The sequence below is a fragment of the Schistocerca piceifrons genome, chromosome 3 (assembly GCF_021461385.2).
Source record: "Schistocerca piceifrons isolate TAMUIC-IGC-003096 chromosome 3, iqSchPice1.1, whole genome shotgun sequence".
Lineage (NCBI taxonomy): Eukaryota > Metazoa > Arthropoda > Insecta > Orthoptera > Acrididae > Schistocerca > Schistocerca piceifrons.
This window is the reverse complement of record NC_060140.1, coordinates 33,060,056-33,073,204: the sequence shown is the minus strand read 5'-3', so window position 1 is coordinate 33,073,204 and position 13,149 is coordinate 33,060,056. Positions and strand designations below refer to the sequence as shown.

General features: G+C 41.2%; 1 protein-coding gene across 1 annotated transcript in view; it reads left to right on the top strand.

Moving 5' to 3' along the window:
* Positions 1-13,149, top strand: part of LOC124789771 (F-actin-uncapping protein LRRC16A) — a 524,837-nt gene that overhangs the window by 398,694 nt on the left and 112,994 nt on the right. The window contains 1 exon segment of the mRNA XM_047257233.1: positions 4,800-4,887. Within this exon segment, the coding sequence (XP_047113189.1) occupies positions 4,800-4,887 (88 nt within the window).

Genomic DNA, 13,149 nt, shown 5'->3' with positions numbered 1-13,149 from the left:
TTTCCCCTTTTCCCTACATTTTGTCTGGTTTGTGGTGCTGTTTTATTTCCCCTTCTCTTGTGTCTTCTTCCCCTAGTGTTGTCTTTATTGTATCGTGATAATGTTAGGGTATAGTGTGGCTGTCGGGATGGGTCAGTGGCAGTGCTGGTGCCCCACCGCGCATTCCGTTTCTAGGACACCCCTGCTCACCATGTTTCCATCCATCCCCCTCCTGTACTTTCCTCGTCCTACTGCCCGGATGTCTCTTTTCCCTCTTTGTTTGCATGTTATGCCTTCCCTATGACTGAACTGCGCTGTTAGTGTTCTTCCTCCCTTGATTTCCACCATTATAGCTTATGGGACCGATGACCTCACTGGCCCTCCCTCAAATCAACCAACCAACCAACCAATCCTGACAGTGGACACTTATCGACTACTCACACTATGGTAGTAATTAATGGACAGAAATTATTTTAGTTAATTATTTTTTATGTGCCAAGAATACTGGCTTCTTTATGAAGGTTAATTTATTAATCAAAGTTGGCACTGAGAACATTATAAGAATTGTCCTTGGTGGCTAATTTGATTGAGAATCCTTTTTGAACTAAACCCATTGTTTGAAGTAAGTGAGAGTGAATAAGGTGATTAACTTGCTTGATTTCATGAATTTGAATAAACAAAAGTAAGATTGCCAATCTTATCATTTACTAAAACAGCATTAGCCGTAGTTCCCTATTGCAGGAAAGAGGGCACCAGCCTTACAATAAGTGCACAATGAGAAAAATTTTGTAATTGCATTTATGATTTTGCAATTGTTGCATAAAATGCAAGTTATGATAAGGTGTGGTTACAGTGTGTACAGTGTATGTTGAATGCTTAACAATAGCAAATTTGAAAACAGATTTCTTGCCAGTATTTGGACAGTTCCAAAAATTGCCTCTCAATCCTTCTTAAAAAACCTTAATCCTACTCCCAACATCACCACTGCTGAAGCCCAGGCTATCCGTGATCTGAAGGCTGACCGATCCATCGTCATTCTTCCGGCAGACAAGGGTTCCACGACCATGGTACTTGATCGTCAGGAGTATGTGGCTGAGGGACTGCGTCAGCTTTCAGACAACACTACTTACAAAGTTTGCCAAGGTAATCCCATTCCTGATGCCCAGGCGGAGCTTCAAAGAATCCCCAGAACCTTAGGCCCTCTACAAAACCTTTCACCTGCCTCCATCAACCTCCTGACCCCACCGACACCCCGCACCCCCCCCACCTTCTACCTTCTTCCTAAAATTCACAAACCCAATCATCCCGGCCGCCCAATTGTAGCTGGTTACCAAGCCCCCACAGAACGTATCTCTGCCTACGTAGATCAACACCTTCAACCCATTACATGCAGTCTCCCATCCTTCATCAAAGACACCAACCACTTTCTTGAACGCCTGGAATCCTTACCCAATCTGTTACCCCCAGAAACCATCCTTGTAACCATTGATGCCACTTCCTTATACACAAATATTCCGCACGTCCAGGGCCTCGCTGCGATGGAGCACTTCCTTTCACATCGATCACCTGCCGCCCTACCTAAAACCTCTTTCCTCATTACCTTAGCCAGCTTCATCCTGACCCACAACTTCTTCACTTTTGAAGGCCAGACTACCAACAACTAAAGGGAACAGCCATGGGTACCAGGATGGCCCCCTCGTATGCAAACCTATTTATGGGCCGCTTAGAGGAAGCCTTCTTGGTTACCCAAGCCTGCCAACCCAAAGTTTGGTACAGATTTATTGATGACATCTTCATGATCTGGACCCACAGTGAAGAAGAACTCCAGAATTTCCTCTCCAACCTCAACTCCTTTGGTTCCATCAGATTCACCTGGTCCTACTCCAAATCCCATGCCACTTTCCTTGACATTGACCTCCACTTGTCTAATGGCCAGCTTCACACATCCATCCACATCAGACCTACCAACAAACAACAGTACCTCCATTATGACAGCTGCCACCCATTCCACATCAAACGGTCCCTTCCCTACAGCCTAGGTCTTCGTGGCAAACGAATCTGCTCCAGTCCGGAAGCTCTGAACCATTACACCAACAACCTGAAAACAGCTTTCGCATCCCGCAACTACCCTCCCGACATGGTACAGAAGCAAATAACCAGAGCCACTTCCTCATCCCCTCAAACCCAGGACCTCCCACAGAAGAAACACAAAAGTGCCCCACTTGTGACAGGATACTTTCCGGGACTGGATCAGACTCTGAATGTGGCTCTCCAGCAGGGATACGACTTCCTCAAATCCTGCCCTGAAATGAGATCCATCCTTCATGAAATCCTCCCCACTCCACCAAGAGTGTCTTTCCGCCGTCCACCTAACCTTCGTAACCTTTTAGTTCATCCCTATGAAATCCCCAAACCACCTTCCCTACCCTCTGGCTCCTACCCTTGTAACCGCCCCCGGTGTAAAACCTGTCCTATGCACCCTCCCACCACCACCTACTCCAGTCATGCAACCCGGAAGGTGTACACGATCAAAGGCAGAGCCATGTGTGAAAGCACCCACATGATTTACCAACTGACCTGCCTACACTGTGAAGCTTTCTATGTGGGAATGACCAGCAACAAACTGTCCATTCGCATGAATGGCTACAGGCAGACAGTGTTTGTTGGTAATGAGGGTCACCCTGTGGCTAAACATGCCTTGGTGCACGGCCAGCACATCTTGGCACAGTGTTACACCGTCCGGGTTATCTGGCTACTTCCCACTTACACCAACCTGTCAGAACTCCGGAGATGGGAACTTGCCCTTCAGAATATCCTCTCTTCTCATTATCCGCAAGGCCTCAACCTCCGCTAATTTCAAGTTGCCGCCGCCCATACCTCACCTGTCATTCAACAACATCTTTGCCTCTGTACTTCCGCCTCAACTGACATCTGTGCCCAAACTCTTTGCCTTTACAAATGTCTGCTTGTGTCTGTGTATGTGTGGATGGATATGTGTGTGTATGCAAGTGTATTCCTGTCCTTTTTTCCCCCTAAGGTAAGTCTTTCCGCTCACGGGATTGGAATGACTCCTTACCCTCTCCCTTAAAACCCACATCGTTTCGTCTTTCCCTCTCCTTCCCTCTTTCCTGATGAAGCAACCGTTGGTTGCGAAAGCTAGAATTTTGTGTGTATGTTTGTGTTTGTTTGTGTGTCTATCAAACTGCCAGCGCTTTCGTTTGGTAAGTCACATCTTCCTTGTTTTTAGATATATTTGTTGTTTTTTATATAGTCATAGACAAACTGAACTTGATCAGTAACAAACTATGACACTTTTCAACGTATTATTGTGACACTGTTTAGCAAAGATTGACTTCTACCTTCTATGTTGGTGGAAGAGAGTAGTAATTATTGAGTAAAAGATGGGCCTGGGTCAACCCAGTTCATAAGCAAGTAATTCAACTAGTAGCTTAAAACCTAGACACTGGCATTTCATACTCCTTCAAAAGCAGTGCCATATGTATAAACAGACACATTATACATTAGCTTTCCTGCAACTTCTACAGAGTCTTCTATGTTGTTATGACTTCACTCACATAAATGGCCACATTCTTGATTTAGAATGTTGCTCAATACAGTGACAATTTCTCATCATGTACCATTTGAATTTCCTCCACCATCACAGGTCTTCTGAATTATGTTGGTGAACGCTGTACTTGAAAAATGTCTCTTGTTCCTATTCTCCCTCTGATACTTGTCTCTCAACTTCCTGTTTCCACCTTGTTGTCCTCAAACTGGCTCTTGTTCCCCATATCTCTCTTTTTGTTTCACCCCAACTTTCTCCTTGAAATCGTTCCTGTCACCTGTTTATTTTCTATGTTCTGTATGCTTCCCCCAGTATTTGCTTCTCTCACTTTTTCGCCATGTTCCTCCTCACATTCCCAACTCTCAATCTCCACCCGCGTTTAGCTACTTACTCCAGTTCAGCACAATCTTTTGTAGCCCCTATCCATTCCATTCCTCCCCTCCTCCTTATCGCCCCATTCATTTCTACACCACCCATCACATCAAGGCTCACCACATATTTCAGTCAAGTGTTAGGTTCAGAAGAGAACAGTGGCATATTGTGTGTGTGTGTGTGTGTGTGTGTGTGTGTGTGTGTGTGTAACATCATGTTTTCCTTTTTTGTGCTTGTCTCATTTAGTGAGCAGTAACTGTCTTCTTATTTATATACATATATAAATATGTCTTGTATTTTCCATTATTGTATTTAAAGGAACTCTTTTATTTCATTTTTTATTGTATACTTCTCTCATTTGAAGTGTTTTAACCTGTGTAATTGGCTATGTTTACTGTCCTACGTACTACAAAAACAAACTATTTACCACATAGCTAAAATTTGAGCTACAAAAAATATTGCATATAAATAGTTCTTCTCTTGTATGCCACTATAGTGCTGCCAAACCACTGAAACAGTAAGGTGCAAAGGAGCTAAAATTTGAGCTACAAAAAATATTGCATATAAATAGTTCTTCTCTTGTATGCCACTATAGTGCTGCCAAACCACTGAAACAGTAAGGTGCAAAGGATGGAGTATTATACATTATTAGTTTGGCCTTCAAATATTCCAAGGAATTGTATGCTCTGGTGTAAATTTTTTAGTACCCTGTGCATATTTGATTGATACTATTAACAAAGATTTGTGAAGCATAATTGAATCATTTCATTGTGATATTGCTGACATGATGTATGCACTAAGCTACTGAAAGACACGTACCATTCTTTTGTGTGCTAAGTTATTTTAATATGGCTTCTCTTAAACCAATTTTTTTTTCTTCCAGTGAATTGAATTTGGCTGTGGCTGCCCGTGTGTCAGACCGCATTACAGATGAAGTCATAGAATCACTGTCGAGGAGTTACAAAGCATTGGTGAGACAGTATACTAAGTAGTCCTTACAAAATCCAAATAGAGATTTTGTATTATTTATTTAAATTGGTTAGACGCATAGAGTATCACACAAAGTGAACTACGATCTGCGGTTGCCATTTTTCATACCCTTCCAGAATTGTTTCATCCTCTCGCTATGTTTAGCTTGTCACTTGTCCATCCATTTTCCTGTAGATCTTTTGGGTTTTTCTTCTGGTGCAACCACCCAGCAGTGGATCTTCTGTCTGAAGATATTTCAATGTGTGATGTCTGCGGATGTGATGTTGGCGTTTTTGAGATCAGTTTGAACTTGTTTGATCCAAAGTGTTGTCGCTTTTAGTTTCTGTGAGTACATTAGAATTTTCTGTGTTAACCTTTTGTCATCCGCTCTCATGATGGGTCCATAGAACTTCAGTTGTCATTTGCGTAAGTGTTTCAGTGTTTGTGTATTTTTCTGTTGTTGTGTTTGATTGTGTCTATATTCTTTGTCTGTGACCTTTGGACACAGGATTTTGCGAATGATTTTCCTTTGAACTTTTTTGATGTAGTCACGATCCCTTTGGGTTTGATGACAGTCACATAATATCTATTTTTTGTTTTGAAATTCATGAACCTTTTGTTGTAGAGTTTGCAATTTTCCCGTACGCTTTTCATATTTTGACTTCACGTGCTTTTTGGGCTAATCTTTCTGTTCCAGTGGGTTCGATGATTTTGCCCAAGTATTTAAAGTGTTTGATTCTGTTTATTGTGCCTTATACTGTAATTAAATTTTCTATTTAGATGCATTTTGTGGCCATAAATTCCGTTTTTTTTAAGGAGATTTGGAGCCCATCTTTTTCAGCGCATTCTGTGAGCACTTCGATCTGACGAATTGTTGTTTGTTCATCCTCCGAGAGGATCGCAAGATTGCCAGTGAAGGCTAAACATGTGACATTGATTTTATCCCGTTTTTTTCCTAAAGTGATGGGTCTCCAGCTGTTTTGTTTTTTCAGTTCCGTTTCCCATTCTTTGATGACCTTACTGAGAACAATGTTGAAGTAGTCTATGCTGGTTTTGATGAGGAATGGTTGGAAGATTTCTCAGCTGAACTTGACTTTGGAAGTTGTGTCAGTTAGGGTTTGTTGGATGAGTCACTGTGTTTTGTATTATTATTATTATTATTATTATTGTTATTATTATCATCATCAGTAGTAGGAGCAGCAGCAGCGCAAGCAGCAGTCTTTCTTGTTCTCTTTCTATGTTACAATAACACTGAGTTATCTGGATTCTCCTTAAAGGAAGTCTATAGTTGGCACAATGAATGTTTACATTTTCCTCTCCATTTCTGAGGACGCTAGGACCAATTGACTGTGAGATATCTAATAAAATATGACTTAATACAAGAGGTACTAGATGGCACACTTTATTAGGGGACTGTGTGTTATGACATACACTGAAGCAGCAAATAAACTGGTATAGGCATGCGTATTCAAGTACAGGGATATGTAAACAGGTATAATACAGCACTGCCGTCAGTAATGCATATACAAGGCAACAAGTGTCTGGCGCAGTTGTTAGATTGGTTATTGCTGATAGAATGGCAAGTTATCAAGGACTTAAGTGAGTTTGAACATGGTGTTATAGTCGGTGCACGAGCGATGGGACACAGCATCTCTGAGATAGTGATGAAGTGGGCATTTTACATATGACAATTTCACGAAGGTGTTCAGGAAATATAGATTAGACAGAATTGGTGGTGGAGTGTTTGTGTCCGTAAGTAGTGGTTTATCTTGTAGTGAAGTCGAAGTAAATACTCCGTGCAAATTGGTACGGGTGGAGGTTATACTTAACAGCCGAACTAAGTTAATAATTGACTCCTTCTACTGACCCCCAGACTCCAATGATATAGTTGCTGAACAGTTCAGAGAAAATTTGAGTCTCGTAAAAAATAAATACCCCACTCATACGGTTATAGTTGGTGGGGACTTCAACCTTCCCTCAATATGCTGGCAAAAATACTTGTTCAAAACTGGTGGTAGGCAGAAAACATCTTCAGAGATTGTCCGAAATGCTTCTCCGAAAATTATTTCGAGCAGTTTGTCCACGAACCCACACGAATTGTAAATGGTTGCGAAAGCGCACTTGACCTCTTAGCCACAAACAATCCAGAGCTCATAGAGAGCATCATGGCTGATACAGGGATTAGTGATCACAAGGTCGTTGTAGCTAGGCTCAATACCGTTTCTTCCAAATCCACCAGAAACAAACACAAAATAATTTTATTTAAAAAAGGGGATAAAGTGTCACTAGAAGCCTTCCTAAGAGACAATCTCCATTCCCTCCGAACTGACTATGCAAATGTAGACGAGATGTGAATCAAATTCAAAGATATAGTAGCAACAGCAATTGAGAGATTCATACCTCTTAAATTGGTAAGAGATGGAACTGATCCCCCATGGTACACAAAACAGGTCCGAACGCTGTTGCAGAGGCAACGGAAAAAGCATGCGAAGTTCAGAACAATGCGAAATCCCGAAGATTGGCTAAAATTTATAGACGCGCGAAATTTGGCACGGATTTCAATGCGAGATGCCTTTAATGGGTTCCACAATGAAACATTGTCTCGAAATTTGGTAGAAAATCTGAAGAAATTCTGGTCGTATGGAAAGTACACAAGCGGCAAGACGCAGTCAATACCTTCGCTGCGCAGTGCCGATGGTACTGTTACCGATGACTGTGCCGCTAAAGCGAAGTTATTGAACGCAGTTTTCCGAAATTCCTTCACCAGGGAAGACGAATGGAATATTCCAGAATTTGAAACACGAACAGCTGCTAGCATGAGTTTCTTAGAAGTAGATACCTTAGGCGTTGCGAAGCAACTCAAATCGCTGGATACGGGCAAGTCTTCAGGTCCAGATTGTATACCAATTAGGTTCCTTTCAGATTATGCTGATACAATAGCTCCCTACTTAGCAATCATATACAACCACTCGCTCACCGATAGATCTGTACCTACAGGTTGGAAAATTGCGCAGGTCGCACCAGTGTTTAAGAAGGGTAGTAGGAGTAATCCATCGAACTACAGATCTATATCATTGACGTTGGTTTGCAGTAGGGTTTTGGAGAATATAATGTATTCAAACATTATGAATCACCTCGAAGGGAATGATCTATTGATACGTAATCAACATGGTTTCAGGAAACATCGTTCTTGTGCAACACAGCTAGCTCTTTATTCGCACGAAGTAATGGCCGCTATTGACAGGGGATCTCAATATGATTCCGTATTTCTAGATTTCCGGAAAGCTTTTGACACCGTTCCTCACAAGCGACTTCTAATCAGGCTGCGGGCCTATGGGGTATCGTCTCAGATGTGCAACTGGATTTGTGATTTCCTGTCAGGAAGGTCGCAGTTCGTAGTAATAGACGGCAAATCATAAAGTAAGACTGAAGTCATATCAAGTGTTCCCCAGGGAAGCATCCTGGGACCTCTGCTGTTCCTGATCTATATAAATGACCTGGGTGACAATCTGAGCAGTTCTCTTAGGTTGTTCGCAGATGATGCTGTAATTTACCATCTAGTAAGGTCATCCGAAGACCAGTATCAGTTGCAAAGCGATTTAGAAAAGATTGCTGTATGGTGTGGCAGGTGGCAGTTGACGATAATAAAGGAAAGGTGTGAGGTGATCCACATGAGTTCCAAAAGAAATCCGTTGGAATTCGATTACTCGATAAATAGTACAATTCTCAAGGCTGTCAGTTCAACAAAGTACCTGGGTGTTAAAATTACGAACAACTTCAGTTGGAAAGACCACATAGATAATATTGTGGGGAAGGCGAGCCAAAGATTGTGTTTCATTGGCAGGACACTTAGAAGATGCAACAAGTCCACTAAAGAGACAACTTACACTACACTCGTTCGTCCTCTGTTAGAATGTTGCTGCGCGGTGGGGTTCCTTACCAGGTGGGATTGATGGAGGACATCGAAAGGGTGCAAAAAAGGGCAGCTCATTTCGTATTATCACGTAATAGGGGAGAGAGTGTGGCAGATATGATATGCAAGTTGGGATGGAAGTCATTAAAGCAAAGACGTTTTTCGTCGCGGTGAGAACTATTTACGAAATTTCAGTCACCAACTTTCTCTTCCGAATGCGAAAATATGTTGTTGAGCCCAACCTACATCGGTAGGAATGATCAACAAAATAAAATAAGAGAAATCAGAGCTCGAACAGAAAGTTTTAGGTGTTCGTTTTTCCCGCGTGCTGTTTGGGAGTGGAATGGTAGAGAGATAGTATGATTGTGGTTCGTTGAACCCTCTGCCAAGCACTTAAATGTGAATTGCAGAGTAATCATGTAGATGTAGATGTAGAAGGTACCGTGAGTATCAGGAATCCAGTAAAACATAAAATCTCTGACATCACTGCCGTCGGAGAAAGATCCTCAAGAACAGGGCCAATGAAAACTGAAGAGAACTGTTCGACATGACAGAATTTTGACTCTTCCGCAAATTGTTGCAGATTTCAATGCTGGGCCATCAACAAGTGTCAGCGTGTGAATCATTTGATGACTGCATGACACAAAGCATTATGCCTCGCCAGGGTCCATCAACACGACATTGTACTATTGACTGGAAACATCTCGCCTGGTCAGACGAACCTCATTTCAAATTGTATCGAACAGATGGACCCCATGAATCCATGGATCCTGCATGTCAGCAGGGGACTGTTCAAGCTGGTGGAGGCTCTGTAATGGTGTGGGGCGTGTGTAGTTGGAGTGATATGGGATCCCTAATACGTCTAGATACGATTCTGACAGGTGACACTTATGTAAGCATCCTGTCTCATCAGCTGTATCCATTCATCTCCATTGTGCATTCTGATAGACTAGTGAAATTATAGGAGGATAGTGTGACACATCACACATCCAAATTGCTACAGAGTGGCACCAGGAACATTGTTTTGAGTTTAAACACATCTGGCCACCAAACTCACCAGACATGAACGTTATTGAGCATATCTGGGATACCGTGCAATGTACTCTTCAGAAGAGATCTCCATCCCTTAATACTGTTATTGATTTATGGACAGCCTTGCAGCCTTCAGACATTAGTCGAGTCCATGCCGCGTCATGTTGTTGCACTTTAGCATGCTCCTGGGGGCCCTACACGATACGAGGCAGGTGTTCCAGTTTCTTGGCTGTTTAGTGATTTAGCACACAAACATTGCCTAGTCTTCCAACCCCACAACCAATCTTCAATTGTTTCCATATGATGAGAACGCATTTCATCAGAATCAGTTATTTTGGTGGCAGCTACAAACGTGCTCCTGTGCTCCATCTGAAAGTGTACTGTACAGAAAAAAAAAATGAGACCAATGCTGTAAATTTGATTATGGACCAAATACATTCAGTTAGTGGTGCTTGCTTTCTAGGTAGGGAGGTAGTCATTCACTATGAGGCTATGCAGGACCTTTGATGTTTTCCCCATCCAGCTGTTCACAAGAAGACATCTGTAGTAAACATATCACACACTGCCGAGTTGATCAAGTAAGCTGAAAATTGTTGCAGCAGGAGGAAGCACATGTAAAATAAAAAAATAGTTGTGCCCTAATACACCATGACAGTTAGCTCCATACTAATGTGAGCAGTCTTTATTTTGTTCTGCAAAGCCCTGTATTTTGTAATCTTTACGAATTTGCAGAAAACGATTAAGCTCTGTGACATTTTACCTTGAGTACCCTCCAGATTTAGTTTATTATTTGAATGAGATAAACTTACGTATTTTTAAAATTTCTAAACTAACGAGCTCCATAAAATAATATGGTCATGTTATGTTAATCAAGTAGGACAAACTTCTGACAGTTTCCAAAATTATGACAGTTTCCGAAATTATGACAGTTTCCGAAATTATGACAGTTTCCGAAATTATGACAGTTTCCGAAATTATGACAGTTTCCGAAATTATGACAGTTTCCGAAATTATGACAGTTTCCGAAATTATGACAGTTTCCGAAATTATGACAGTTTCCGAAATTATGACAGTTTCCGAAATTATGACAGTTTCCGAAATTATGACAGTTTCCGAAATTATGACAGTTTCCGAAATTATGACAGTTTCCGAAATTATGACAGTTTCCGAAATTATGACAGTTTCCGAAATTATGACAGTTTCCGAAATTATGACAGTTTCCGAAATTATGACAGTTTCCGAAATTATGACAGTTTCCGAAATTATGACAGTTTCCGAAATTATGACAGTTTCCGAAATTATGACAGTTTCCGAAATTATGACAGTTTCCGAAAATTATGACAGTTTCCGAAAATTATGACAGTTTCCGAAAATTATGACAGTTTCCGAAAATTATGACAGTTTCCGAAAATTATGACAGTTTCCGAAAATTATGACAGTTTCCGAAAATTATGACAGTTTCCGAAAATTATGACAGTTTCCGAAAATTATGACAGTTTCCGAAAATTATGACAGTTTCCGAAAATTATGACAGTTTCCGAAAATTATGACAGTTTCCGAAAATTATGACAGTTTCCGAAAATTATGACACTTTCCGAAAATTATGACACTTTCCGAAAATTATGACACTTTCCGAAAATTATGACACTTTCCGAAAATTATGACACTTTCCGAAAATTATGACACTTTCCGAAAATTATGACACTTTCCGAAAATTATGACACTTTCCGAAAATTATGACACTTTCCGAAAATTATGACACTTTCCGAAAATTATGACACTTTCCGAAAATTATGACACTTTCCGAAAATTATGACACTTTCCGAAAATTATGACACTTTCCGAAAATTATGACACTTTCCGAAAATTATGACACTTTCCGAAAATTATGACACTTTCCGAAAATTATGACACTTTCCGAAAATTATGACACTTTCCGAAAATTATGACACTTTCCGAAAATTATGACACTTTCCGAAAATTATGACACTTTCCGAAAATTATGACACTTTCCGAAAATTATGACACTTTCCGAAAATTATGACACTTTCCGAAAATTATGACACTTTCCGAAAATTATGACACTTTCCGAAAATTATGACACTTTCCGAAAATTATGACACTTTCCGAAAATTACGACAGTTACCAGTGGAGGAGCTTGAAGAACAAACACACACACACACACACACACACACACACACACACACACACACACACACAGAGAGAGAGAGAGAGAGAGAGAGAGAGAGAGAGAGAGAGAGAGAGAAAATCTGCTACAAACTTGGCAAAACATTCTCAGAGACATTTCAGATACTTAGGCAAGTATATGGGAGATGACTGTATGAGTCGCACACAATGCTGTGAGTTTTCAACAGGGCGGAATGTCGGTCTGTGATTCCAAGCCTGGACGCCCTTTCACATCAACGGATGATGACCAAGTGGATATTGTTCATACTGCGATTCATGGATATCATTGTTTAACTGTTTGGGAAGTTGCTCAGGAGGTGGGCATCAGCGTAGGATCCTGCCATCAAATTTTGAGTGAAAAACAAGAGTTGCATCGAGTCAGTGCAAAATTCGTACTGCATTTGTTGACTGAAGACCAGAAACAGACCTGTGTTGGAATGTGTGTGCAACTGCTTGCTGCTGTTAATGACAATGAAAACTTTCTTAAGAACATCATAACAGGCAATGAGATGTGGGTGTACAGCTATGATGCTGAAACAAATATGCGTCCGTCGCAGTGGGTGGGCAAATGGTCAGCTCGTCCAAAAGAAGCACATGAGTCAGTCGGAGGTCGAGGTGATGCTGGTAGTGTGTTTTGACGTCAAAGGCATCGTCCATCATGAATTTGTGCCACACAGTCGGATGATAACCAAGGAAGTCTACCAGGGAATCCTAGTACACAGGACTAGGCCTGAATTGTGGGAAAACCAGAGTTGGATGTTGCATTATGACAGTGCACTAGCTCATACGTCACTCCTTGTCTGCAGCTATCTAGCAAAACGCCACATTCCCTCAGTGCCCCATCCACCGTATTCTGTGGATCTAGCCCCAGCAGACTTGTCCCAGTTTACTAAACTGAAAAAGACGTTGAAAGAACGTTGTTTCTAAGCTGTAGAGGAGATAAAAGACAATGCGACGTGTGTCATCCCACAAAATGTGTTCCAGGAGGCATTCCAAAACTGAAAGAAATGATGGGAATGGTGTGTTGCCAGTAGAGGGGACTATTTTAAAGGAGACAGTGCTTAAAATGTTGTACAATAATCAATAAAGCTGATGCAGCAAAAGTTGTGTTTCTTTTTGAACACACCTCATA